Source organism: Canis lupus, chromosome 38, assembly GCF_048164855.1.
Source record: "Canis lupus baileyi chromosome 38, mCanLup2.hap1, whole genome shotgun sequence".
NCBI classification, from domain to species: Eukaryota; Metazoa; Chordata; class Mammalia; order Carnivora; family Canidae; genus Canis; species Canis lupus.
Window position 1 is genome coordinate 21,089,241 of NC_132875.1, and position 23,564 is coordinate 21,112,804.

The window sequence follows — 23,564 nt, forward strand, 5'->3', positions numbered from 1 at the left end:
GCAGAGAAATAAAAAAATAAACAAACAAACAGCAGAGCCCGGCAGTAGGTTGGAGGGTGCTTTAAAGGGGAGCGCTCCCGGGAGAGGTGGCCCGAGTTGGGGAAGTCACCTGTGGTTGGGAGGGGGGGGTTTAGGCCTTATTGGTTCCAGTTGGACCGGGTGGGTCTCCTGTCAATTAGGCACGTCCCTAGGTGATTGGCTGGGGCTGGGGATGGTCCAGACGATGGGGGGTGGTCCCTGGCTGGAAAGTCCTGGATGGAAAGTTTCGGTTCCGTCTAGGATTCGATTTATTGGAGATGATGTGGTGGTCTTGGCTGCTTTGGCGGGAAGACCAGCCATTGACCCAATTTGAGATGTCCGCTATTTTGGGTTGGGCTCAGGCAGCCCAACAAGCATTTTTTTTTCAATTTTAGATTTCACTTCTTCCTCTTTTAAGCTAAACTTTTTTTAAAATATGAAAAATACATTTTTAAGAAGATTGTGCTTATTTGTTTGATAAAGAGAGACAGAGAAGGGGGAGAGACAGAGGGAGAGGAAGAGTGAGAAACTACAGCCGCCTGAGCTGAGCTTGAACACTGATGTGGGTGGGTCTCCAGATCACAACCATGAGATCATGACTTGAGCTGAAACCAATAGTCAGATGCTTCACTGACTGAGCCACCTAGATGCCCCAAACATCTACCTATTTTAAAAGTCAAAGTAACATGAGAAGTATGCAGAGTAGTCTTCCTTCCATCATATCTGTTCCCTCATTTAATAAAGTTATATTTGTATTAGTTTCTGACATCCTTTCAGTGTTCATTAATCTTTCTTTAAAAAAAAAGATTTTATTTATTCATGAGAGACACAGAGAGAGGCACAGACACAGGCAGAGGGAGAAGCAGGCTCCATGCAGGGATCACACCCTGGACTGAAGGCGGCGCTAAACTGCTGAGCCACAGAGGCTGCCCTAATCTTTCTTTTAATAGCGAAGGAAGATTACTTAACACATTTATCTGGACTTTGCTTTCATATTTATTTTTAGTATTTATTTCTAATATTCCCCTGAACTGCCTTCCTCAGCTCCCTGGACAGAGGCTGCCTCAGTAGCTGCTCAGCTATCTACCTAGTCAACAGCACAGTCTGGCATCACAACCCCTCCCTAATGTGGCTGGGTTGGGGACCCATAGGGAGAAAGCTCTGCGGCTTTGTCCTCCCCTGGGCTCCTTTGACTGGCCTTGTGGCTGGGATGCTTCAGAATAAAGGTCCAGTGGGTCAGAAGTATCGGAGGAGCCCAACCTGGGGCTGGCCCCAGTGGGATGAGGAGCCCTTCTATGATGGTGGTGGGCAGACACTGTGGAAGGCCTCATCTTTGGGCAGCTAATGTGGAATTTTTTTCAGGGTAACTGTGTCATCCAGTCACACAATTAGGATTTTTTTTTTCTTGGTGAATGGACATCCTGACCTTGACTTTTTATATGGAAAATTTAATTTAGTATAAGGGCCAGGACCCCACGTGTGCACAGCAGCCCCTCTCAGGGAAACCCAATTTCTCACCTCGGTGGGAGGCATTTTAAATCTATTCCTGGAAAATTGCAAAGTGCTATGTAACATATCTCATACCTTACCTAAATAGTTTCTAATGGAAACCCTATGAGATGCATGTTACATCCACATCTTTCAGAGATGAAAGCGTTTCAGAAAGAATAAGCTGTTGGCCAGTGATCACATTGATGAAGTTTTGAAATATGGGGGAGGTCTGGAGCAGATGACCAAGAAAGAATTCTTGAGACAGCTTTGGTGCAAAATGGTGTTTTATTGAACCTTGGGGACAGGATCCGTGGGCAGGAAGAGCTGCTGCCCCGGGGCCTCAGAGGGGTGGATGATTATAGACCCAGGAGTTGGGGGAAATAAGCAAAAGGGAGATTTCAAAAGGATGTTCCTGTGCTAAGGAGGACCTACAGGGTAGGCCTTGCTGTTGTCAAGTTAAAGATTGATTTCCCCTCGAGGAAGGCATTAACATTGAGACAATTAGAAACTTCCTAAGAATGTCACACGTCTCCCACCCTGGGCTGGGGCGGGGGTGGGGGTGGGGTCCGTTAGTGGGATGCCAGCTGTGCTTTGTCCTCGGCTAGCCCTATTCCCCCGATCAACATTGCTAGGGAGAAGGCAAACCACATTCTTCTTTAAAGATTTGATGTGCTTATGGGTCTCTTGAGAGACACACAGAGGCAGAGACCCAGGCAGAGGGAGAAGCAAGCTCAATGTGAGACTCAATTCCAGGACCCCGGGATCACAACCCGAGCCCAAGGCAGCTGCTCCACCCCTGAGTCCCAAGTTGGGCTCCCGGTGCATGGAGCCTGCTTCTCCCTCTGCCTGGGTCTCTGCCTCTCTCTCTCTCTCTCTCTGTATGACTATCATAAATGAATAAAAATTAAAAAAAAAGAAAAATTTATCTTAAACGTGGCCCCAAAAATCTTAAAATAGATGTGAAGACCCGCAGTTTGCTCCTAATAGCATGAGGGGTAAACCTGGGGCGCCGGGGGTTCTGTTATTGTTATTACCATCCCATGTAAATTAAAGGAGAAAATCTTGAGACCTCTAGCATGCAACAAAACGTAAACACTTTAATAAATAAAAACCCCTAAAGAAAATTGTTTTGCCCAAGATCGCGAATCCGAGAAACCACCAAGGAGCCGACACCGATGCAAACACGAGGGTTTATTTACAAGCTCGAGCTTGGGTCCAAGTGCACCCGACACAGCGGAGCAGGGACTTGGACCCCCAGGTGGGCTCCAGCTTAGTTTTAAGGACTGGTCTCGGGGACCTCCAGAAGGGCTGGAGCAATTCCTCAAGTTCTGTTTACATTTTGATATGGGGCCTTCAGGGGCATTGAGCTCTGTTCTCATTCTATTTTTTTTTTTATTTTTATTTTTTTATTTTTTTTTAAATTTTTATTTATTTATGATAATAGTCACAGAGAGAGGGAGAGGCAGAGACACAGGCAGAGGGAGAAGCAGGCTCCATGCACCGGGAGCCCGACGTGGGATTCGATCCCGGGTCTCCAGGATCGCGCCCTGGGCCAAAGGCAGGCGCCAAACCGCTGAGCCACCCGGGGATCCCTCTGTTCTCATTCTAATAGGGGCTTCCTAGGACGTTAAGCTGCGAGCTGTTTTCTTCCTGTAACTGAAGCTAATGAAAATTTGAGCTCTTCTTCTCGGGGCCTGGGATGCCTGCACTTGCTAACCTGAACTTAAAAGTGGAACGGCCTTAATTTTCTCCGCCTCCACAAAATTATTCAATTAATTTTGCGGAGCTGAACTAAGTTAGACGCAACAGGAGCTCACAGCGCTCAGAGCCCACGCCACCTGGTAAGGACAGCGTGGGAGCCGGCGAGGGCACCGCAGCCACCTGCAGGCCCAGAGACCCGCGCAGGCGCAGAGCGGACCCCGCCCCCGCCCCCGCCCCCGCCCCCGCCCCCGCCCCCGCCCCGCGCGTAGTTCCCGGCCCTGCCGCTAGGGGCGGCCGCGGTCCCCGCAGCGCCGAAGGGGCGGGTTTCCAGCCGGGCGGGTTTTCCAGCCGGGCGGGTTTTCCAGCCGGGCCCGTTTCCCAGCCGGGCCCGTTTCCCAGCCGGGCCCGTTTTCCAGCCGGGCCCGCAGCATGGCCGCTCCCGGGGCTGCGAGTCGGGAGGCCGCCGCGTTCTCGCTTTCCTGACGGCCTCTGGCTTCTGTGCGCTCCTTCCCCTCCGCAGGCCACTCCCGCAGACATGTTTGCCAAGGCCTTTCGGGTCAAGTCCAACACGGCCATCAAGGGGTCCGACAGGTGAGGGGAAGGGGCCTGCGCGGCTCCCGGGCCTTCTGGATGTCCCAGTGGGTGTAGCGGGAAACCACTCGGTGAGCGCTTAGCGACCGCGCTCCGTGTACGCTGCCCTGGAGGCTGCAGAAACGGAGGGGGCCCCGCCCTCCAAGGAGCCGCGGACCCCGTAGGAAAGATCGGAAAACTGCAACTATAGGAGCAAAAGCGTTAGCGATTACTTCTGGCGGGAGAGACGGGGGGGAGGGGCAGGGGAGACGTGTTTCCAGGGCTGTGTCTGTTGGTGCTGCAAATGCGGAGCCCACGGTGCGAAACTTGGAACCGGCGGCCTCTCGTCGTCGCCCTCGGTGCCCTCGTCTACTGTCCAACCACGAGCCGACGGACTGGCCAAGCGGATAAGAGAAGGGAGCGGGTCCCAAGGCTAGGCATAGGGTCTGGAAGGGCCGAGCGTCCGAAGTCGGCCTAACCCGGTCACTCACTGGGGTCCAGTTTTCCTCTTTCTTTGTAAAATGGGAAGACATGCCCGCCCCCCTCGCCCCCAGGAGTATGTGAAAATAGAGGAGGTGTTGCATGAGAAACGAGAAAGAGAATGGCCAGTTTTTCCTTGGTCCTTGGGATCTTATCGTAAATCCTTCTGGGGCCTTGGTATTTATTACAATCCACTCAGGCAGGATTTGTGCCAGGTTTTGGTTTGCTTTCTGCAGGAGGAGGCTTCGGGCTGATGTGGCGGCTGCCTTCCCCGGTCTTGGAACAGATCAGGTCTCCGTGTTAGTACCTGGAAAGGAAGAGCTCAACACTGTGAAGCTGTATGCTCATAGAGGAGATGCGGTGACTGTGTACGTGAGTGGTGGTAACCCCATCCTATTTGAACTGGAGAAAAATCTATATCCAACAGGTATGCCAATAGATGGAGATGGCCAGTACTGTAATCCGGGCCGAACATCTCTTTCTCCTTCCTTCCTTCCTTCCTTCCTTCCTCCCTCCCTTCCTCCCTCCCTCCCTCCCATCTTTCCTCCCTCCCTTCCGAGTTAAAACGAAGTGCAAAATCTCCCAGTACCATCCCTAAGGATCTCCTTGGACCCACTGTCCTTAGAATCGGATCTTTCAAGATCAAAAACTGCTACAGGACGGAGAATAAAAGGGCTAACAGAGGAAGAGGGAGGGTAGTTGCCAAGGGCTGTTCTGAGACGAAGGAATGATAGTTGGTAGTGGGTTAACGAGGAATGGAGCAGAGGTCTTGAACAGGATGGAATTTCAGGTCATGTAAAAAATATTCTTAAAACTATCATTATCAGGATTTTCTTAAGGAACTGAAGAAATAGGGGATCCCTGGGTGGCTCAGCGGTTTGGCGCCTGCCTTTGGCCCAGGGCGCGATCCTGGAGACCCGGGATTGAATCCCACATCAGGCTCCCGGTGCATGGAGCCTGCTTCTCCCTCTGCCTGTGTCTCTGCCTCTCTCTCTCTCTCTCTCTGTATGGCTATCATAAAAAAAAAAAAGAAAGAAAGAAAGAAAAAATACAGTGATAGGGAAGAAGCTGGGTTCATTAAACTACACGCCCAACTGTCTCACCTCTCTCTCTGGATCCTTTGCTTTCTCTCTTTGTCACCGAACTCAGACATCCAGTGTCCTTTCTCATCCTTTTCTCTCTTCCATAGCTGCTGACGTCTACTTTGTCACTTGAAGCTCTTGCCCCAAGCCTGGCTTCAAGCTGTGCAGTGTGGTCTCGTTAGGCTACGTAGATCCCCACTCCACTCTCCGGCCATATAAACAGAGGCCTTTTTTGATCTAAGGATTTATTGCTAATCACTGTGAACACAGAAGGAATAAAAATAATAAACATGGGGAAGTTTCAAATTTTCCTATAGGCCGGCACCCTGTGCTTCGTTTCCTTGCTTCTGAGGTCACAGCTGAAATCCTTGTTGGCTCCCTGTTTCCGCTTTTATCTGTGTCCATTTCTGCTGCTGCATCCAGGTGGGATCATAAGGGCCTCCAAGCCTCAAGTGACATCCAGTTTTTTTAGTATCTGCCTTCTTTAAGAAAGAAACCTCTTTGGGCCTCATAGCCTCCTCTCTAGCTATGGGTTGACTTTCTTTTCTCTATCTTAGTTAAAATGACCTTAGTATTTGGCTTTGCCAGTTCCCTAGGGGATTGACCTTTTGGCAATAAGTCTGTCTATGTCTTTTTTGGGCAGTGTACACCTTGTGGTCCTATCCTGACCTTCTCCCAACGTTCACGACATGGCCTCTGGTGCTCGAAAAACTAGTGGGGGGAGCAGGTAAGAGGATTTTCCTGTATTCTGGCTATTGGCTGAATCTACTTAGTAAGGGCCAGCAATTTTAATAAATGTACCCATGTCCTGTGTTTATACAATTGAAAAATGGAATATCCCCCCGTGTATGTTTCATCTCTCACTTGGCTGCTTTCAGTAAGGTCTTTGGGCCACTTCAACTCTGTCGAAAGGCTTCAGTGAGCTTTGTACTTTGTACTTAAGTCAAGAAATATTTTATGAACTACCGAATGCTATACTTTAAATCAATAAGCTAAATTTAGGAAACCAGGATAAAAGATCATAGGACTAGACTCTCAACTTGGTGCTGCAGTTTGACCACCAGCCCCGCTAAAGGGAAAAGGTCTGATACTCAGGTTGCATTTTTTTTAATACTCATTATGAATAACCTAGCCGACACTTAATAAATGTTTGTTGGTGGAGCAAATGAATAAAAAAGGAAAACTTGGAATTGGTTAGAGGCAGAATGCAGGTTGTAATGCTTTTGTTTGGTTTCCCCACAGATTTGATGCTGCCGGGACTAGTGGTGCCCCCTGCTGGTCTGCCTCAGGTACAGAAGGGTGACCTCTGTGCCATCACCTTGGTGGGGAACAGGTACTGTACCAGTCCACTGTGCCTTTGGGGGGAAAACTTAGGTAAAACTGGGGAAGGAAATAGGAAGGGTCAAATTACAAAGCTTATGGAAAAGGATTAAAAGAAAAAAACAAGTTCTTCCAGAAGCAGAGAGTGGACCATAGGGGATTGGGGTATCTGCATATCTCAGCCAAGAGTATTTGCTGATGCTGCTTGCTTTCTTTCTATTTTTTTATTTTCAATTTTATTTTTTTTTTAAGATTTTATTTATTTATTCATGAGAGACACAGAGAGAGACAGACCGACACAGACAGAGGGAGAAGCAGGCTCCATGCAGGGAGCCTGATGTGGGACTCGATCCTGAGACTCCAGGATCATGCCGTGGGTGGAAGGCAGGTGCTTAACCACTGAGGCACCCAGGCGCGTCCCTCTTTCTTTCTTTTTACAATAATTTTACATTTACAGAAGAGTTGCAAAGGTACTATACATTATAGCTTCCTGTGATGATAATGTTTTATCTAACTATCGTACAGTTATCAAAACTAAGGAATTAACATTTGTATCATCCTATTAATACAATTATAGACTTTATTCATATTCTCCCAGTTTTTCCACGGAATGTCTTTTTTTCCACTCAAGGATCCAATCCAGGGTACCACATAGCATTTAGTTGTGTCGCCTTAGTCTCTTGTCTAAGGCATTTTTCTTGGTCTTTCCTTGCTTTTCGTGGCCTTGACTTTCTTCTCCATCACCCACATCATCATCCTTTTAAAAAAAATTTTATTTTAATAGCCTTGAGGTGTGGTTTACATACTGTAAAACTCACCTATTTCAAATATATAGTTCAGTGGCTTATAGTGTATTTACAGTGCCGTTCAGCCATCACTACATGGCTTCTTTTTAGAAATAAATTAGGAAGTAATCATACGAACAGTTCTGAAAAATCAAAGCTCCCTAACCCCACAGCCGTTTGCTCTTAGAGGTAACCGCTATATAGGATACATATATCCTTGCCAACCTTTTGGAGTGTGTGTGTGAAAATGTACAATTTGGGTATTGTATGTTTAAAAATACAAACAGAATTATACTTTATCTATGTTATTTTTTCACTTACGATCAAGGGGCCATTCTCCATGTCAGCAAGCTCAGTTATACTGAGTCTTCTTACCTGCTATGTGGTCATAGAAGAGGTTCTCTCCTAATGGACCTTGTGGTTGCCTCCGGTTGGTCTTCATCACGAATAGTCTCTTACTGATGCCTCTGGGGACGCAAAAACATGCCAGTATTTTTCGAGTAGATACTCGGAAGCTAAACTGTTAAGCTAAAGATCACATGCATTTTTCCACTGCTCTACAAGAAAGCCATATCCATTTTCACTCCTACCTGCAGGATATGTGGAACCTGTTTTCCTATTCTCCACCAACACTGGATACAATGGATTGTTTTCATTTGAAATGAAATGTATCTCATTATTTGGGAGAAAAGCTCATTGCTTCTTTAAGAAAGAGAGAAAGATTGTAGGCATGGAGGGGTCATGTTCAAAGATCTTATTGTTGCCACTCATGTTCTCCTATTTTCCTTGACCCTTTTGGAACCAAGCACCTAGAAATGTTTCCTTGTTTAACTGTGGCAAAACCTGCAGGTGAAAAGTTTGGTGGTGTCACTCTTTTCCCCAGTATTCTATCCAAAATAGGAGAATACTACAGGAATGTATAAGTGGCCTGCTCTGGTTGGCCTTTAGACTTTATATGGGGATGAAGCTTGAGAGTGGTTTGTGGCTGAGAATAAAGGCACAAGGGGGTTTATTAATCATACGAACCATGTGTAAGACAGAAGTTTCTGAGCCATTGATCCCTCCAGAGGTGGAAGGAAAAGACTCCTCTTTTAGGACCTGAGGAAAAAAAAACAGATTCCAAGTTTCTGTGGCAGGAATTGACCAATGGACTCAGTAAGTGGAGCCACCAGGTTAGCAAACATCTTCAGCAACTCTGCCCTTGAATCTTTTCCACTGTGCCTGGGGGACCCTGCCAGGCTTGTGTTTCCCCGCACTGTTACCCAGGTGGGCACCCGACCTTACAGGCAGTGTGTGGGCAATGCTTGAGTAACACTTAGTGGGAGGAGGTTTCTCATTTGGGCTTTGGAAGTTTTTGTAGTTATTGTCTGTGTGACTATTCTCCATCTCCCGGACGTGCCCTGTTCTTAGATTGTCACACAGAGCGAGCCCTGTCACAAAGAGCCAACTCAGAAGGAACCTCTCGAGTTAGTGCCACCATTTATCTCTTCTCCCTTCCCTGTGTCATCCCTCAGCCTCCTAGGTGGCACACAGATGGCCTTCCTTTTGAACGTCTATAGGATGGCTAGGCCTTTAAGGTAGGGGAGGTAATTTATATTTTTGAAATGAAATGAAGGGGACTTTAAATATCCTTGCAAGTCCTGCCTGGGTTTAATTCATAATAGGAATAAAAACAAACAGTGATGATGTCAGCAGAGGAGTTACTTATACAGAAGGGGGATGTCAAGGGATTTTTGAAAGTCCTATTTATAGGTAATCTGAAGAACCCGAGGCTGGACTGAGTGTAGCTTCGTGATGTAGACAGTAGCTTCAAATTTGCGAACATGCTTTTGGTATGCATGTGGAAAGATGCCCCTGATGTCTCTCCTGAAAGTCTTCTGTGACCCCCAGCTCTGTCTTCCTCCTCCTCAGAGCCCCTGTTGCCGTCGGAATTGCTGCCATGTCCACGGCTGAGATGCTGACCTCGGGCTTGAAAGGAAGGGGCTTCTCCATGCTGCACACCTACCAGGACCACTTATGGTGGGTCCTTCATTTCTTCAGTTTTACAGGGAGCTGGGTGGGTGGAGAGGGGGTGGGCCTGGATTCACAAGTGAGAGCTTGGGCCCCTGCCTCATCCTTAGGCAAGTTGCTGCTTCCAGACATGAATTTCTTCGCTTAATGTGGAGGGAAAAAATGAATGGATTGATTGGTTGGTTGAATTTTTCATGTTTGAAGAAGAAATACAGAAAACTTTGATGATTTTCTAGGTGAACTGTAGAATTCTAGGCCTAGAAGAAGACCTTAGGGACTGCCTACCCTGCCTCTCTGCATCATGATACCCTTTTTTTTTTTTTTTTTTTTTTTTTTTTTATGGCTTTAGTTAGTGCAACCTTGTCTGCTACACACATTTAGGCATTTTCTTGCCCCGTGGCGAGGGCTCAGGAACTCACTTCTGAATCCAAATCAAAGCAGAGTAGATCCTCAGGCACCATGGTTGTAACCTCATCACTTTTCTGTTCAGGTTTCACATTTCAGATCTCCTCCCCAGTGTGGAAGTCACGTTTCCTCACCTTAACCATTGCTTTCTAAAACCGGATACTAGTTTATCCTCTGGTTCTTTTCTTGTCGTTTTACCAAAATAGTAAATAGGGCTTTTCTTGAAAGCCATATACTTGGGTCTTTGGGCCAAGTGTTGTGGCCCGTGGATATAGATTGATCCTAACGTTTCTAGCCCAGCCTTGGAGTTCCTCATCTTGTAAGTCCTGGCCGAGCCCCGCTCTGCTGGAGGCCTAAGCACAGTGTGTGTCTCAGCAGACATCCGTGGGCTGCTCCCCTATGTTCCCCAGACACCTTGCTTTCTGCCAGTCTGACAGTGGTCAGCAAGGTCATCTTACCCAAATTGTGCTACCTGTGGCCACTTTGGTTCCCCCGCCCCCACCTTTTAAAAACATTTGTGCACTTACCTTATCATCTCATCAAAAGAGCCTGGGTATATAGTTCCGCCCACTGTTGACAATACTGTTAAGACTTGCTGCGACATTAATGAAAATGTGATTTGATTTCCATCATTTTACTCTGCCTTCTCTGTGTGTGACATCGCTTTTTTCCCTGTCTTCCGGAGGCTCAGTGGCTTAAAAGCATGTCATCCCTGCTCTGCAAGTTAGATCGCGTCCTGCTGTCACATAGAAGCAGCTGACTTTGCAGTCGTGGAGCAGTTCAGGTGTTTGTACTTTGTCACATGCCCTGAGCCTCGAGCTTGGGTTTCCCCAAACTGGAATTACAGATGCATTGGTCATCTTACTTCTGTTATTTAATTCAAAATGGTTTTCTTTTTAATTCATGTGAAGGGAATCCTTTTGGGGGCTTCTCTTGAACTGCTCTTTGTTAATCTTTGTCCCCAGATGTGGATAAGTGATACTATTATTCCTTTGGGATAAGGAGGAGGCAAGAATTACTCTCCGCATTTCAGAGATGAGGAAGCTGAGGCATGGGATTTTTCTGGGCCTAGAATTGGCAATAAGATTTAGATGAGAGCCCAGGCGCTCTGCCCTCTCCTGGACACCCCTGTCTGTGGCTCTTACTCTTTCTGGACCCCCAGCTGACCCTGACTAGAATTCGAGAATGTTGTGACCGCTGCCTGGCGTTTCTGACGTGCAGTTTTTCCAGGCGATCTGGAGACAAGTCTTCTCTACCTTCCATTGCTCCACTGGCCCTGGACCCCCCAGATCTCGAGAAAGAGGAGTCCATCATGGCAGACCCCGCCATGCAGGAAGACTTGAGGTGCCTGACCCTGGAGGGAGAAGATGAAAATGGGGAAGCTCAGCAGCAGATGTGTGGGAGGAAGTCCCTCTCAGAAGCCTCAGAAGACTCCAACTCCAGGGGTCTGAATCCAGACCCTACAGACAGCAGGACCCTTCAAGGTATAGCTCTGGGGGCAGAAGGATCCATCTCAACCTGAGAAAAACATGCTCTACTCTGCTTCTTACTAGAGCGGTGCCAAAGCTCTAAGAGAATGGGAAAGTCCTGATTTTTGGTGAAGGTGGTGTGATAGCCTTTTGACATCTCAGAAATGGGAGTCTTTTCCACAGAAATTGTGTTTCCCTGGATGTTGGTCTGCCCTGGCACTTGGACTGTTTCCAGCTACAGAGGCCTCTTTGGTTTCTTCTTTTTTTTTTTTTTTTTAAGATTTATTTATTTATTTATGATAGACGTAGAGAGAGAGAGAGAGAGAGGCAGAGACACAGGAGGAGGGAGAAGCAGGCTCCATGCTGGGAGCCCAACGTGGGACTCAGTCCCGAGACTCCAGGATCGTGCCCTGGGCCAAAGGCAGGTGCTAAACCACTGAGCCACCCGGGGATCCCTTTTTTTTTTTTTTTTTTTTTTTGCCTCTTTGGTTTCTTCTGGCTCCTACTTTTGGTTTCTTCTGGCTCCTACTTTTCTGGCAGAGAAGCATTTGCTCCTGGTGGGGTGGGACTTTGTGGCTGGACCTCTTCTTTGGAGTCAGCCCTTTTCAAAGGCTCAGTGCTCAAGAGAGTCTGGGAGCTTTGGTACTCGAGAATGGGTTCCTTTCAGAGCTAAGAGAGTAAGGCAGAGGTGGAGCTGGGTGAGGAGTTTTCTTGTATTGCACCAGGCATTCTGTGTCCTTCAGAAAAATGTGTTTTCATCTTCTCTTTGCAGAGCAAATGGATGAACTATTACAACGATGCTTCTTGCACGCTTTAAAGTGCCAAGTCAAAAAAGCTGACCTCCCTTTACTCACCAGCACATTCCTTGGCAACCACATGTTCTCCTGCTGGTATGGAAGGCATGGTATGGGGCATGGGGCTTTCTCTGGTACCTTGGTGGTGTGTCGGGACAGGTGTGTGATGGGGCGATTGGTTGAGGGACTTGCTGTGGAAAGAATGGAGTGTTGGGATGCCTGGGTGGCTTAGCGGTTGAGCACCTGCCTTTGGCCCAGGACATGATCCCACAGTCCTGGGATCGAGTCCCACATCGGGCTCCCTGCGTGGAGCCTGCTTTTCTCCCTCTGCCTGTGTCTCTGCTTCTCTCTCTTTGTGTCTTTCATAACTGAATAAATTAAAATCTTGGAAGGAAGGGAGGGAGGGTAGAAGGGAGGGAGGGAGGGAGGGAGGGGAGGGGGGAGGGAGGAAGGGAGGAAGGAAGGAAGGAAGGAAGGAAGGGAGGGAGGGAGGGAGGGAGGGAGGGAGGGAGGGAGGGAGGGAGTGGAGAGTTGATCTGGCCAATAAATTAGGTCCTGAGTTTTAAAAAATTTAATTTTAGCCAGTGAAAGGATGTTGAAGAAAGTTAAAATTTCCAAGATTCTCTGAGTACTGCTTCTGCTATGGTGATTCTGGGCAGTCTCATGAATTGAGCAGCATGTCCTGTTCATGTTCAGGAGTCCCAGGGCAGCCTCTTTGTCAAGAGGCTTCTTCTGGAATGTTCAACCCCCTCACACTTTCCCTGCAAAGTGAGTGGGCCATATTGTGTCGTATCAAGAGGAAGAATCAGCGTGAACCCCACCCTGAACACAAGCCACCAGGAGAGACAGTGTTACATATGGATAGAACCTGGGCTTTAGACTCAAATGCCAGTTTCCCAGGGTTTGGGAGCAAGGTGAATTGAACTTGTTACTGGGCTTCTCTGAACCCTAATTTCCAGCACGTGTAGGATCATTGTCAAGATCCACTAACCTAATGTTTAATAAGCACCCAGGAAATACCTATCAGAAGATTTGCTCCCTGAGTTTTACACTGCAGGTCAGCTTTCCTTTTTTTGAGAATTTTTTCTGTTTTTTAGAAAGTGATTTTAATGTAATTCTCTTCCTGTTTATGTGTGGGCTCCTTCAGGTCATCCTTTGCAAGTGTTGGGTCTGCGTGTGTAGTAGGATACTTGGTCATTTGTCCTGACCTTGTTGGGTAATAAGTAACTGGGAAAGAGATCCTAGAAACTTCTCTAGGATAGAGGTTCTTAACCTGGAGTAGATTCTAGGAGGGCTCTATGAATCCCACTGCTATTGCTTGTCAGCTTTTGAGAGAAGACATGAGTTCTGAGAAGAGGGACTGATGATGGCTTTCATAGGAACCTACCCTCAAAGATTCAACAGCTGTAGGGATCCCTGGGTGGCTCAGCGGTTGAGCCCCTGCCTTCGGCCCAGGGCATGATCCTGGAGTCCTGGGACAAGTCCCACATCGGGCTTCCTGCATGGAGCCTGCTTCTCCCTCGGCCTGTGTCTCTGCCCCTCTTTCTCTGTGTCTCTCATGAATAAAAAAAAAAAAAAAAAAAAGACAGCTGTAGGGTAGGGGTTTGCAAACTCTTCCTCTAACGAGCCAGATAGTACATCTTGTAGACTTTCAGACCATGTAATCTCTATTGCAGCTCCTCAGCTCTATAGTTTCAACAGACGATGGATAACTGCTGTGACCAGATACGGGCTACAGGATGTAGTTTGCCAATCCTGCCCTTGGCCTCAGTGAGCTTGGTATTGGAAAGGTTCACCTTGAGGTGAAATTTTGGAGGCCATACAAAGTGGTCCAGTTTGAAAGGACTCTAAAGCTGTATCCAGTACGGTAGCCATTAGCCACATGTGGCTATTTAAACTAATTAAATAAAATTCAGAATTTAGTTTCACAGTCACGTTTGTTGTGTGTCAAGTGCTTAATAGCCACAAGTCGCTGGTGACTACCTTGTTGGATAACAGAGGGAGAACATTCCAAATTCACAGAAAGGTCTGTTGGACAGCAGTGATTTAGAGTTTCCCTAAATCGGGTATCCCTCTCTGATGCCACCACTGGGCAGAGGGTTCTGGAACAGTAGCAGCTTTCTGAACGTGGAGGAGGAAAGCTGAGAAAAGTTGCCTTCCTCTCCGTGGCAGGCAGGTCCTACCACTACTGCTTTGATAGCTTAACTTGCCTTTTCCCTCTCCCACCAGCCCCAAAGGACGACAGCTGGACATAAAGAAATCAAGCTACAGAAAGGTAAGCAGGTACCTTGTCTGCATACCCACCCAGAGAGTTGTATAGGGGCACACGTGCCATGAGCTAGATGGACACGGGGGAGGCCCTGTTCATAGGGCTCAGGCTAGAATTAAGCTTTTTGATTTCAGGTAAAAGGGCAGGGGGAGAAAACTCCCTGGGCCGAGGCAGTTGGGCAGGCACCCATTTCCCTCCTTCCCTTTCACCCCTTGGTATCTAACCAGAGTTCTGATATAAAGTTAGCCTGTAGCAGCTTCTCACCCCTTGAGCCTCACAGTGGGGACCTCCCAATTCCTGGTTTGATGAGGGCAGGGACTGTCCTGTGTCCCCTCCCTAGGCCCAGCCTAGCTTGGTGTGTGGCACATCATATGCTCAGGATGTGCGTGGAATCGATGGAGTCCCCTACCACTGGCCCTCTCTCCCTTAGCTCTCTAAGTTCCTGCAGCAAATGCAGCAGGAGCAGATTGTACAGGTGGAGGAGCTGAGCAAAGGGGTGGAGAGCATTGTGGCTGTGGACTGGAAGCACCCGAGGTGAGTGCAGGGGGCCTGGTCACCGTAGCTCAGCTGGCCCCAGGGCACCTGGGCCATGGACCGGGAATTGCCGAGATGCTAGTGTAAAATGTGTTTTTTCTTTCCTTCTGCTGGGTTTTAGGATCACATCTTTCGTCATACCCGAGCCCTCCCCGACCTCCCAGACTATCCAGGAGGGTAGCAGGGAACAGCCCTATCACCCTCCAGATATAAAATCCCTCTACTGTGTCCCAGCCAACATGACCCTGCTCTTCCAGGAGTCTGGCCACAAGTGAGTTTTTGGAGAGCAGCCCTCCTCTGCCTGCTTGGTGTTCTGGCCTATAGTTCCTCTCAACCTGAGTAGTGTTCCTCTGTGACTGGCAAAACCTGCTGTGCCCCTGTTCTCCCTTTCTCCCACATCCAGCTTCAAGCCTCCTTCCCTGGGAATGTCTGACCAAATAAGGAGAGTAGGTGTCTCCCATTTCCACCTGTAATTATTCTTCACAAGGTCCTGCTCACCTCAGTCAGGAAAGGGAAGAAAATGGAGCTCAAAAAGCCAAGGAAAGCAGCCTCCCGAGTAGAAAGTGAGTCTTGGTATCTGCAGTTTGTCTCCTGGTGCAGCATGAACTAACCCTCCCCCCTCCTCTTGGTCACTTCTGTCTTAGGAAGGGGAGTATTCTCGAGGGTGGTGAGGTCCGGACAATCATCATCAATTATGCCAAGAAAAATGACCTGGTCGATGCGAACAACAAAAAGTGAGTGATTGGGGAACTGCTGAAGATCAAGCCCCAGCAACACAGACTTGGGCACATTTGTGGAGGATGTCTAGGATAGAGGGGAACATAGGAGGTCACAGCCTTTTAGAAATAATCAAGACCAGTGATTTCTAAACCACAGGCTGTGGACACCTAGACTTGTCCAGGATGCTCAGGTTCACATACAGCATCAACACTGGCTGTATTCTGAGTCCATGTTAGCTCATAGACCTCCACGACTGGTTTCCTTTTTTCTCTTTTTTTTTTAAAGGACTTTATTTATTTATTTATTTGACAGAGAGTGAGCACAAGCAGGGGGAGTGGCAGGCAGAGGGAGAGGGAGGAGCAAGCTCCCCACAGAGCAGGAGCCCAGGGTGGGGCTGGATCCCGGAAATCCAGGATCATGACCTGAGCCGAAGGCAGATGCCCAACTGACTGAGCCACCCAGGTTCCCCCATGACTGGTTTTCAAATGCAGATGCCCTTGTGAGGAATAAAATGCAACTTGGAAAAATTTTACTGAAGTCATCATGGCTTTTCGGTATCTTCTATTTTCTTAGTAAGTGGGTACAAAAAGTAAACTTAAATAAAGAGCATTCCATTACCGTGTTTTTTGGTTTTTGGTTTCTTTACTTTCAAAAGACATCCCCATGATGAAAAAGTTGGGAACTATCAGTCTAATCATGGTTAGTTGGCAGAACTGAGCCAAGAATCCTGGTCTGTGGATTTTTCCCACTCCCCCCTCTAGCACCTGCTTCTCCTTGTTCTAGAAAAACATACCATACCTCCCATTCACAGGGTACAACACTTCATGGACTGTGGTCCCCGAATTGGCTCTAATGTCCTGAATGACTACAAAGGACATACATGAGATGAATCCTGAGTGGCCCTTGGATCGGGAGGGGCAGGGCTGGCATTTCTTTATTGCCTCTTCTTTCCCTTTAGTCTTGTGAAATTGGATCCCATCCTATGTGACTGCATCTTAGAGAAAAACGAACAGCATACAGTCATGAAGCTTCCATGGGACAGTCTCCTGACCAGGTAGTGGGGATTGGCAGCCCCTCTCCAACATTTCTATCCCGTAATAGCTATCACTTTAGACTTTGGAATCATCACTGTCTCCATCTTTGACTTTCTTTCCATAATTCCACTGATACTTGTCTACACACAGCCTTGGTAATTTTGACATGAAGGATCCTTGGAATGACTTGAACCAACACAATATAGGAAAACTTAAAAGGGAGAAAGGAAAAGAATAATTTAATTTAATTTAATTTAATTTAATTTAATTTAATTTAAAAGTTTTAAATTTTAATTTAAAAGAAGAACTTCAAGAAGATTTTTTTTTTAAAGATTTTATTTATTTATTCATGAGAGACACAGAGAGAGAGAGGCAGAGATACAGGCAGAGGGAGAAGCAGGCTCCATGCAGGAGCCTGATGCGGGACTTGATCTGGGGACTCCAGGATCACACCCTCGGCCAAAGGCAGGCGCTAAACCGCTGAGCCGCCCAGGGATTCCCGAACTTCAAGAAGATTTAAAAGCAAAAAGGCTGGGAGGAATTGTCTTCAACTCATCAAAGGAAAGATTCTTATGCTTTCTTTTCTACAGAACAAAATCGATACGTATATCAAAATAACTTCTATCAGGAGTTTGCAAACTACAATCCACAGCCCAAATCTGGCCCACTACCTGTTGTTGTAAATAAGGTTTTATCTGAGCATAGCCGCACCTGTTTATGGTCTGTGGGCTGCTTTACAATGCAGAGTTGGCTGGTTCCACGGGCCCTATGCCCCTTAAAGCCTAGAATATTTATTGTCTGGCCTTTTATAGAAGGCTTGTACAATCCCAGTATATATGATAAGAGAAAATCTGGTTAGATGAAGGTAGACATTCCTTGTGGTAAAGGCTTTCTCTAGAAGATTAATTGGAACATGTCACAAATGTAAAGCAGCTTTTTACCAGGCTCGGTACAGGAGAGTCATGAGACAGGAAGTAAATTCCATAAGGCAGCCTGGACAGATTTTCAGAAGGCCAGGCCACCAGACGGTTTCCAGGGGCTCAAGTCCCTGATGAATCCCTTCCCTGAATCCATGGGCCTTGACTTTGGCTATATTTTTGGAATCTTTAAAAATATATATATGGCCAATCGGAGTTTCTGATTTAATTGATCTTAGGTGCAGCCCTTTAGGTGATGTCAGGGATTCTGAGTGCAGCCTAGGGCAAACTACTGCCTACAGGATTGGCTCATACCCAGCCGCCTGTTAGCAGTGGGGAATGAGATGATTTCTGTTAGCTTTATCAGTCTGTAGCTCATCAACTTCTGTTTCAGATGTTTTGAAAAATTGCAGCCTGCCTATCAAGTGAGCTTTCCAGGACAAGAGCCCATTGTGAAGAAAGGCAAAATCTGCCCAATTGATATCAGCCTAGCACAGAGAGCGTCTAATAAAAAGGTAATTTTAAAAAGACACAATGTTGGGCGGGGTTGGGGGGGGGACGCCTGGGTGGCTCATTCGGTTAAGCATCTACCTTCAGCTCAGGTCATGGTCCTGGGGTCCTGAGATAGAGCCCTGCATCAGCCTCCCCCCTCAGCAGGCAGTCTACTTCTCCTTCCACACCTCCCCCTGCTCCTGCTCACTTGTGCATGCATGCGCTCACTCTCTCAAATAAATAAAATCTTTTATCTAACTTTTTTTATTTTTAAAGATTTTATTTATTAATTCATGAGAGAGAGAGAGGGGCAGAGACAAAGGCAGAGGGAGAAGCAGCAGGCTCCCTGCAAGGAGCCCATTGTGGGACTAGAACCTGGGAATCTGGGATCATACCCTGAGCCAAAGGTAGGTGCTCAACCTCTGAGCCACCCAGGCATCCCATAAAATCTAAAACAAAAAGAAGACACAATGTTGGAAGATGGTGATTTAATGTCCCTGCTAAGTTCTGGTCTCTCTAATGTGATCGGAGGGTATGTATGTATGTATTTATTTATTTATTTTTAAAGATTTTATTTATTAGAGAAAGAGAGCACAAGTAGTGGGAGCTACAGAGGGAGAGGTTAGAAGCAGACTCCACACTGAGCAGAGAACCAAATGCGGGGCTCAGTCACAGGACCTTGGGATCATGACTCAAGCCAAAGGCAGATATTTAATTAACTGAGCCACCTAGGTGCTCTGTGATTGGAGGTTTTTAGATTTTGTCCTCAAACGCCACTAAGATTATTTATGAAAGAGCCGTGTTTATGTGAGTGGGCTGGGCCCTGTATAAAACAGGCAAAGCTGGCCCCCTCACTCCCTGCCCTCTAGGATTTTGTGGTAGAACACTTGCTAGAGCCTAGTTCCAAGGGTGATCAAGATTCTATCTGTATTTTTTTAGACCTGTTACAGGCTTTCAGCTCTTCTTCATTCTCTTACTTCCTGGGCCTTGCTCAGGGAAAAATAGCCTGTAAATACACAGAGTCGTAGGGAACAAATACTGTCCGACCTTGAGTGTGTGAAAAGCTGTCCTTGGGGAAAGGAGTGCACTTATGCTGAGTGCCTTGAGAAGACAAAAAAGGGATTATTGGATGGAAACCCAAGAAAACAGACTTGGGTTCAAAGTAAAGAACTTTCTAGTATATGGTTATAAGAATGGGTTTTGTATTAGAGACATGGATTCAAATGTGACCTTTGCCTTAACTGCTTGACCTTAAAAAAGTGAATGTTTTTTTTTGTCTGCATTTTTTTATGTGAAAAATGGGGATAATACCTACCTTAGAAGGCACCATAGGAGCCAAATAAAGGAATATACATGGGTGAAGCACTTAGAATAGTACTTGGCATTTAAGCAGTCAATAAATGAGAACCAGTAATGATAACCTCAATAATAACTAGCAATAGCCATTATTTCTTGAGTGTGTAATTATGTGCCAAATTCTCTACTGAGCAAATTTCTGTATCAACAGGTTCCCCCTGCTAGCTGAAAGTGGAGCATTCCTATGAAACTTTTTGTAAGCTGAAATGGTGTAAAGCAAAGAAGCAATTACCATGGTTTTATATGGAAAAAATTTTGAGCTTTCCCAGACCCCAAAAATCACTCTTAGGCCTTTCTGACATCTCAGGACTCATCTTGCTAACAGATGCACAGAATAAATGGAGATAAAGCACAGATGCTCACAGACACAGTTCACTGCTCAGCTGGACACTGAGCTGCTAAGTGTAGTTCCTTGGGGAGGAGATTGAAGAGGGTCCCTCCTCGCTGCTGCCCCCCAGCATGTGCTGCCTCTCTGAGGGCTCCCTGCAAAACCAATGCTGAATGCTATGTTCAGTTTTCACCTTTTTTTGTAAAAGTAAAAACTCCAGATTTCTTTCACTTGGCATAAAAAAGTACTCTTGTAGGTGTTCTCTTAAGAGCGAAGTGGTATACTGTGAACTTTGTAAAAACAGGGGACATTTTTATTAGCTTATTTAAACAACACCATTAATATTAATTATTTAAACACCATTAGTATTAATGATCACAATTAGAATTGTCCAAAATTAAAACCAGTGCTTTCCAAAATAGGGAGTTATTGTCTGGAGGTCTGCAAGCAAAGTTTGGGTGACCACTTGTTGGGGGAAGAGGTAGTCAAGGGTGCATGTCTCAGGTCGGGGCTGGAATAGATGAAACTGCTAATGTCTTACCGATTCTGAGCTTCTCAGAATCCCTTGACAAGCCTGGGATATTTGGAACCGGTTACTTTATTGAAAGCAGCCCTCCCCAACCCACTCCTGATGGTGATATACTCCACTGTCTCTAGTCATGAATGCAAGAGAACTTGCTTCAAAAGGGGGAGAATTGTGGGGTTTTTTTAAGTGTCAGTTGTTGTTTTTTTTTTTTTTTTTTTTTAATGATAGTCACAGAGAGAGAGAGAGGCAGAGACACAGGCAGAGGAAGAAGCAGGCTCCATGCACCGGAAGCCCGATGTGGGATTCGATCCCGGGTCTCCAGGATCGCGCCCTGGGCCAAAGGCAGGCGCCAAACCGCTGCCCCACCCAGGGATCCCTTTTTTTTTTTTTAACCTCAAAATCACATATATGTTATTTGTGAAGTTGACGAATAATAGAAAAATGTATGTGTTCTTGATGAGATGCTTAATATTAAGAAATTGTCCATTTTTAGGTGTGATGATGGTTTTGTCTTTCTTTTTAAAAGAACCCTTTTATTTATTTTATTTTTATTTATTTTTTTGAACCCTTATCTTTTAGAAACATAAAGAATTTGTGGGTAAAATGATGTGATGTTTAGGAGGATTTGCTTTAAAGCAATATGGATGGGGATATAGGTGAATTGAGATTGGTCATGAGTCGATAATTAATTGTTGAAACTGGTGATGGGAACATAGGAGCTCTGTATTCAATTCTGTTATTTATTTGTTTAATTCTCCATAATAAAAGAAAAAATTTTCTAAAAGGTATATATTACATGTAGAATAGAGAGTATTCCACTAAGTATATAACACGTATATTAGATGGGATAGAAAGGATCGATGAGCATAAAAATAAATTTTATGGACGAAAAGGTACTATGGTTGTAAGTAAGGTGAACATGGAGGGTGAAGAGGCCGCAGAGGCTCCAGCAGGCCCTGTGTGGGGAAGGGCATGCAGTGGTGCCCTACCATCAGTCTTCTGTCCCCCCAGGTGACTGTGGTCCGGAACTTGGAACCCTATGGTCTAGACCCGTGCTCAGTGGCTTCCATCCTCCAGCAGCGATGCCAGGCTAGCACGACGGTCACTCCTGCCCCTGGGGCCAAGGACAGCCTGCAGGTCCAGATCCAGGGAAACCAGGTCCATCACCTCAGCCGGCTGTTGCTTGGTGAGCATCCTCTGAAGAAGCAGAAGTGTTGGTCCAACTTGGCAAAAATCTTCCACCAATTCAAGTCCCTCTAGTCATCATGGCTGTGTGTGTGTGTGTGTGTGTGTGTGTGTGTGTGTGTGTGTTTAGCCACATAGCTTTTTCGTGGCCAGCAAGAGACAGAGCTAATAGTCGAGCCAGATCCTAGGCCCCCGATTCAGGGCTCTCTCTACCACATACTATTGGAATAGTTTCCTTCCTGGTTTTCCCTTTTATAAAACATTTGTTATGCATCCAAACCATGCTGGGTAGTCCCCTGGGCTTTCCGCAGGCACCATCTCTCCTCCTGACGATGGAGCAGAACTGTTTGTGTTTTGCGGCTGAGGAAGCTGAGGCTCGGAGAGGCTCATTGCTTTGCCGGCACATCTTTAGCTGTTCACTGCTGCAGCTGGGCTCCGGACTTGGCTTTGTCAGATCCCGGAGCCTGAGTTCTTTCTCCCAACTCTGGGTCACCCAGCCTCCAGTTTGTCCTCTAGTCACACCACCTCTGCCTGAGTCAGCTTTCCAGCACTCCCCTCTAAACACTCTTGCTGCTTGCATCAGTGCCTTCAGAATAAGTCCCTACGTTCAATAAATAAGACCCTCCTGGGCCAGCTACCCTTCCACTCGGGCTCTGTCTGGCAGCTCTCACCTCCCCACCCCTACCATCCTTACTGCTCCCCACACACACCAGGCACATGCCCATTCGGTGCTTTTGTCCCTGTCCCCTCATGCAGTGTGTGTGCCCTCCCACAGCCCACGTCTGCCCAACCGGAGGACCTCATCAGCCCAGTTTAGGGGTCACAGGAAGTCTGTCTCAGAGCACGTCCCATTTTTTTTCTTTGAGTTAGCATTTAAAAAATTGCCAATGTAGCACTTTCCAGTTGTGTTTATTTTTCTGGTTAGTGCCTACAATGTGGCCAGTTTTTTCTAATGTCTGAACCCCCTGCCAGACTGAGCAGCCTGTCAGACCTTGCCTTCTTCATCTGTTTTTCATACTTGGCCTGGCACACAGTAAAGCTTGATATTTTAGGGCCTAAGGCAGTACCGTTTGTAGACTTTTGGAGTTGACTCCTTTAAGTGAACTCATGAGGTGCTGAGAAGAAATACAGAGGAAAATAGACAAGCATATGATTGAATAGACGTACATGTCCTCTCCTGAGAAAATCATGAATGCATCAAGTATATCTAGAAAGTGGCTATTGGTGTGAAAATGCCTGAAATAGACACCTCATCCATGAGATGTAAGGATAAATCGCCCCTCCCCAACAGCTTCCCAGAGGAGCTGGCTTGAAATTGGGTGGAGAAGAGCAGGTCATGTGACTGAGGTTAATAGAACAAAAGTTGACAACAGGAATGAGTGTGCAGGGGGGCAGCCGTGTGGGTCGGGGCCCATTGGGGTTGGGGCCAATGACGGACATTGTGACACAAAGTGCAGGTGGCGGCAGGGAGGGGAAGCTCATGCCCCACTGAGGAGTTTCTGCTTTTTGGATTGTAGAAGAGTATCGGCTTCCTCGAAAATACATCCAAGGCCTAGAAAAAGCCCCCAAACCTGCCAAGAAGAAGTAACAGATTCTTGTTTCACGTGGTCGGTCCGGTGGAAATCCAGGCTGGTAATTTATATGAGCATTTTCAGCTTTTGCAAATGAAAAAATATAATTCTTTACCAAAATAAATTTTTATTCTAATCTAAATCTGATTTCCTCTCTTGTTTCCTCCACTTAGCTAGCATCTTGTACTAGATTTTCAAGTCATACCTCAGATTACATCGACAGAAGAGGCGGTACTGGAGTGCCTTTTCTGTTCATGTGATTTCACTGGTTTTAGTTACTTTCCTGCTTTAAAGGCTGGGTAGGTAGGGCCTTCCTGTTTTTAAAGCCCTTCTAGCAGATAGTCCACAACCTCTTGCCCATCTGCTCCTACCACCTAATTAACCTCCTAGCCCTGGGACGCCTGGGTGGCTAGTGGTTGAGCACCTGCCTTCTGCTCAGGGCGTGATCCTGGAGTCCCAGGATCGAGTCCCACATCGGGCTCCCTGCATGGAGCCTGCTCCTCTCTG

General features: G+C 46.7%; 1 protein-coding gene across 7 annotated transcripts; it reads left to right on the top strand.

Annotated features, from left to right (window-relative positions):
- Positions 1 to 3,606: 3,606 nt before the first annotated feature.
- Positions 3,607 to 23,199, top strand: EIF2D (eukaryotic translation initiation factor 2D). 7 transcript variants are annotated; one of them, XM_072814919.1, is made up of 15 exons: positions 3,607 to 3,801; positions 4,497 to 4,687; positions 5,986 to 6,069; positions 6,585 to 6,675; positions 9,359 to 9,466; positions 11,084 to 11,346; positions 12,104 to 12,221; positions 14,355 to 14,400; positions 14,825 to 14,928; positions 15,050 to 15,199; positions 15,573 to 15,662; positions 16,607 to 16,702; positions 17,994 to 18,114; positions 21,313 to 21,487; positions 23,004 to 23,199. In XM_072814919.1, the coding sequence occupies exons 1-15, from the start codon at positions 3,746 to 3,748 to the stop codon at positions 23,072 to 23,074; spliced, it is 1,764 nt and encodes a 587-aa protein (XP_072671020.1). In that variant the 5' UTR covers positions 3,607 to 3,745; the 3' UTR covers positions 23,075 to 23,199. The 7 variants fall into 7 exon arrangements, with proteins under 7 accessions (XP_072671020.1, XP_072671021.1, XP_072671023.1 ...); XM_072814920.1 differs by having other exon boundaries at positions 11,093 to 11,346; XM_072814924.1 differs by having other exon boundaries at positions 3,618 to 3,801; positions 4,497 to 4,628.
- The last annotated feature ends 365 nt before the right edge of the window (positions 23,200 to 23,564 follow it).

Bases quoted from the DNA above. Each gene is read 5' to 3' on its own strand.
- EIF2D (XM_072814919.1), top strand. From the start codon at position 3,746: ATGTTTGCCAAGGCCTTTCGGGTCAAGTCCAACACGGCCATCAAGGGG. The intron at 6,676-9,358 runs GTACTGTACCAG...CCTCCTCCTCAG, and splicing joins ATCACCTTGGTGGGGAACAG to AGCCCCTGTTGCCGTCGGAA. The intron at 11,347-12,103 runs GTATAGCTCTGG...TTCTCTTTGCAG, and splicing joins AGACAGCAGGACCCTTCAAG to AGCAAATGGATGAACTATTA.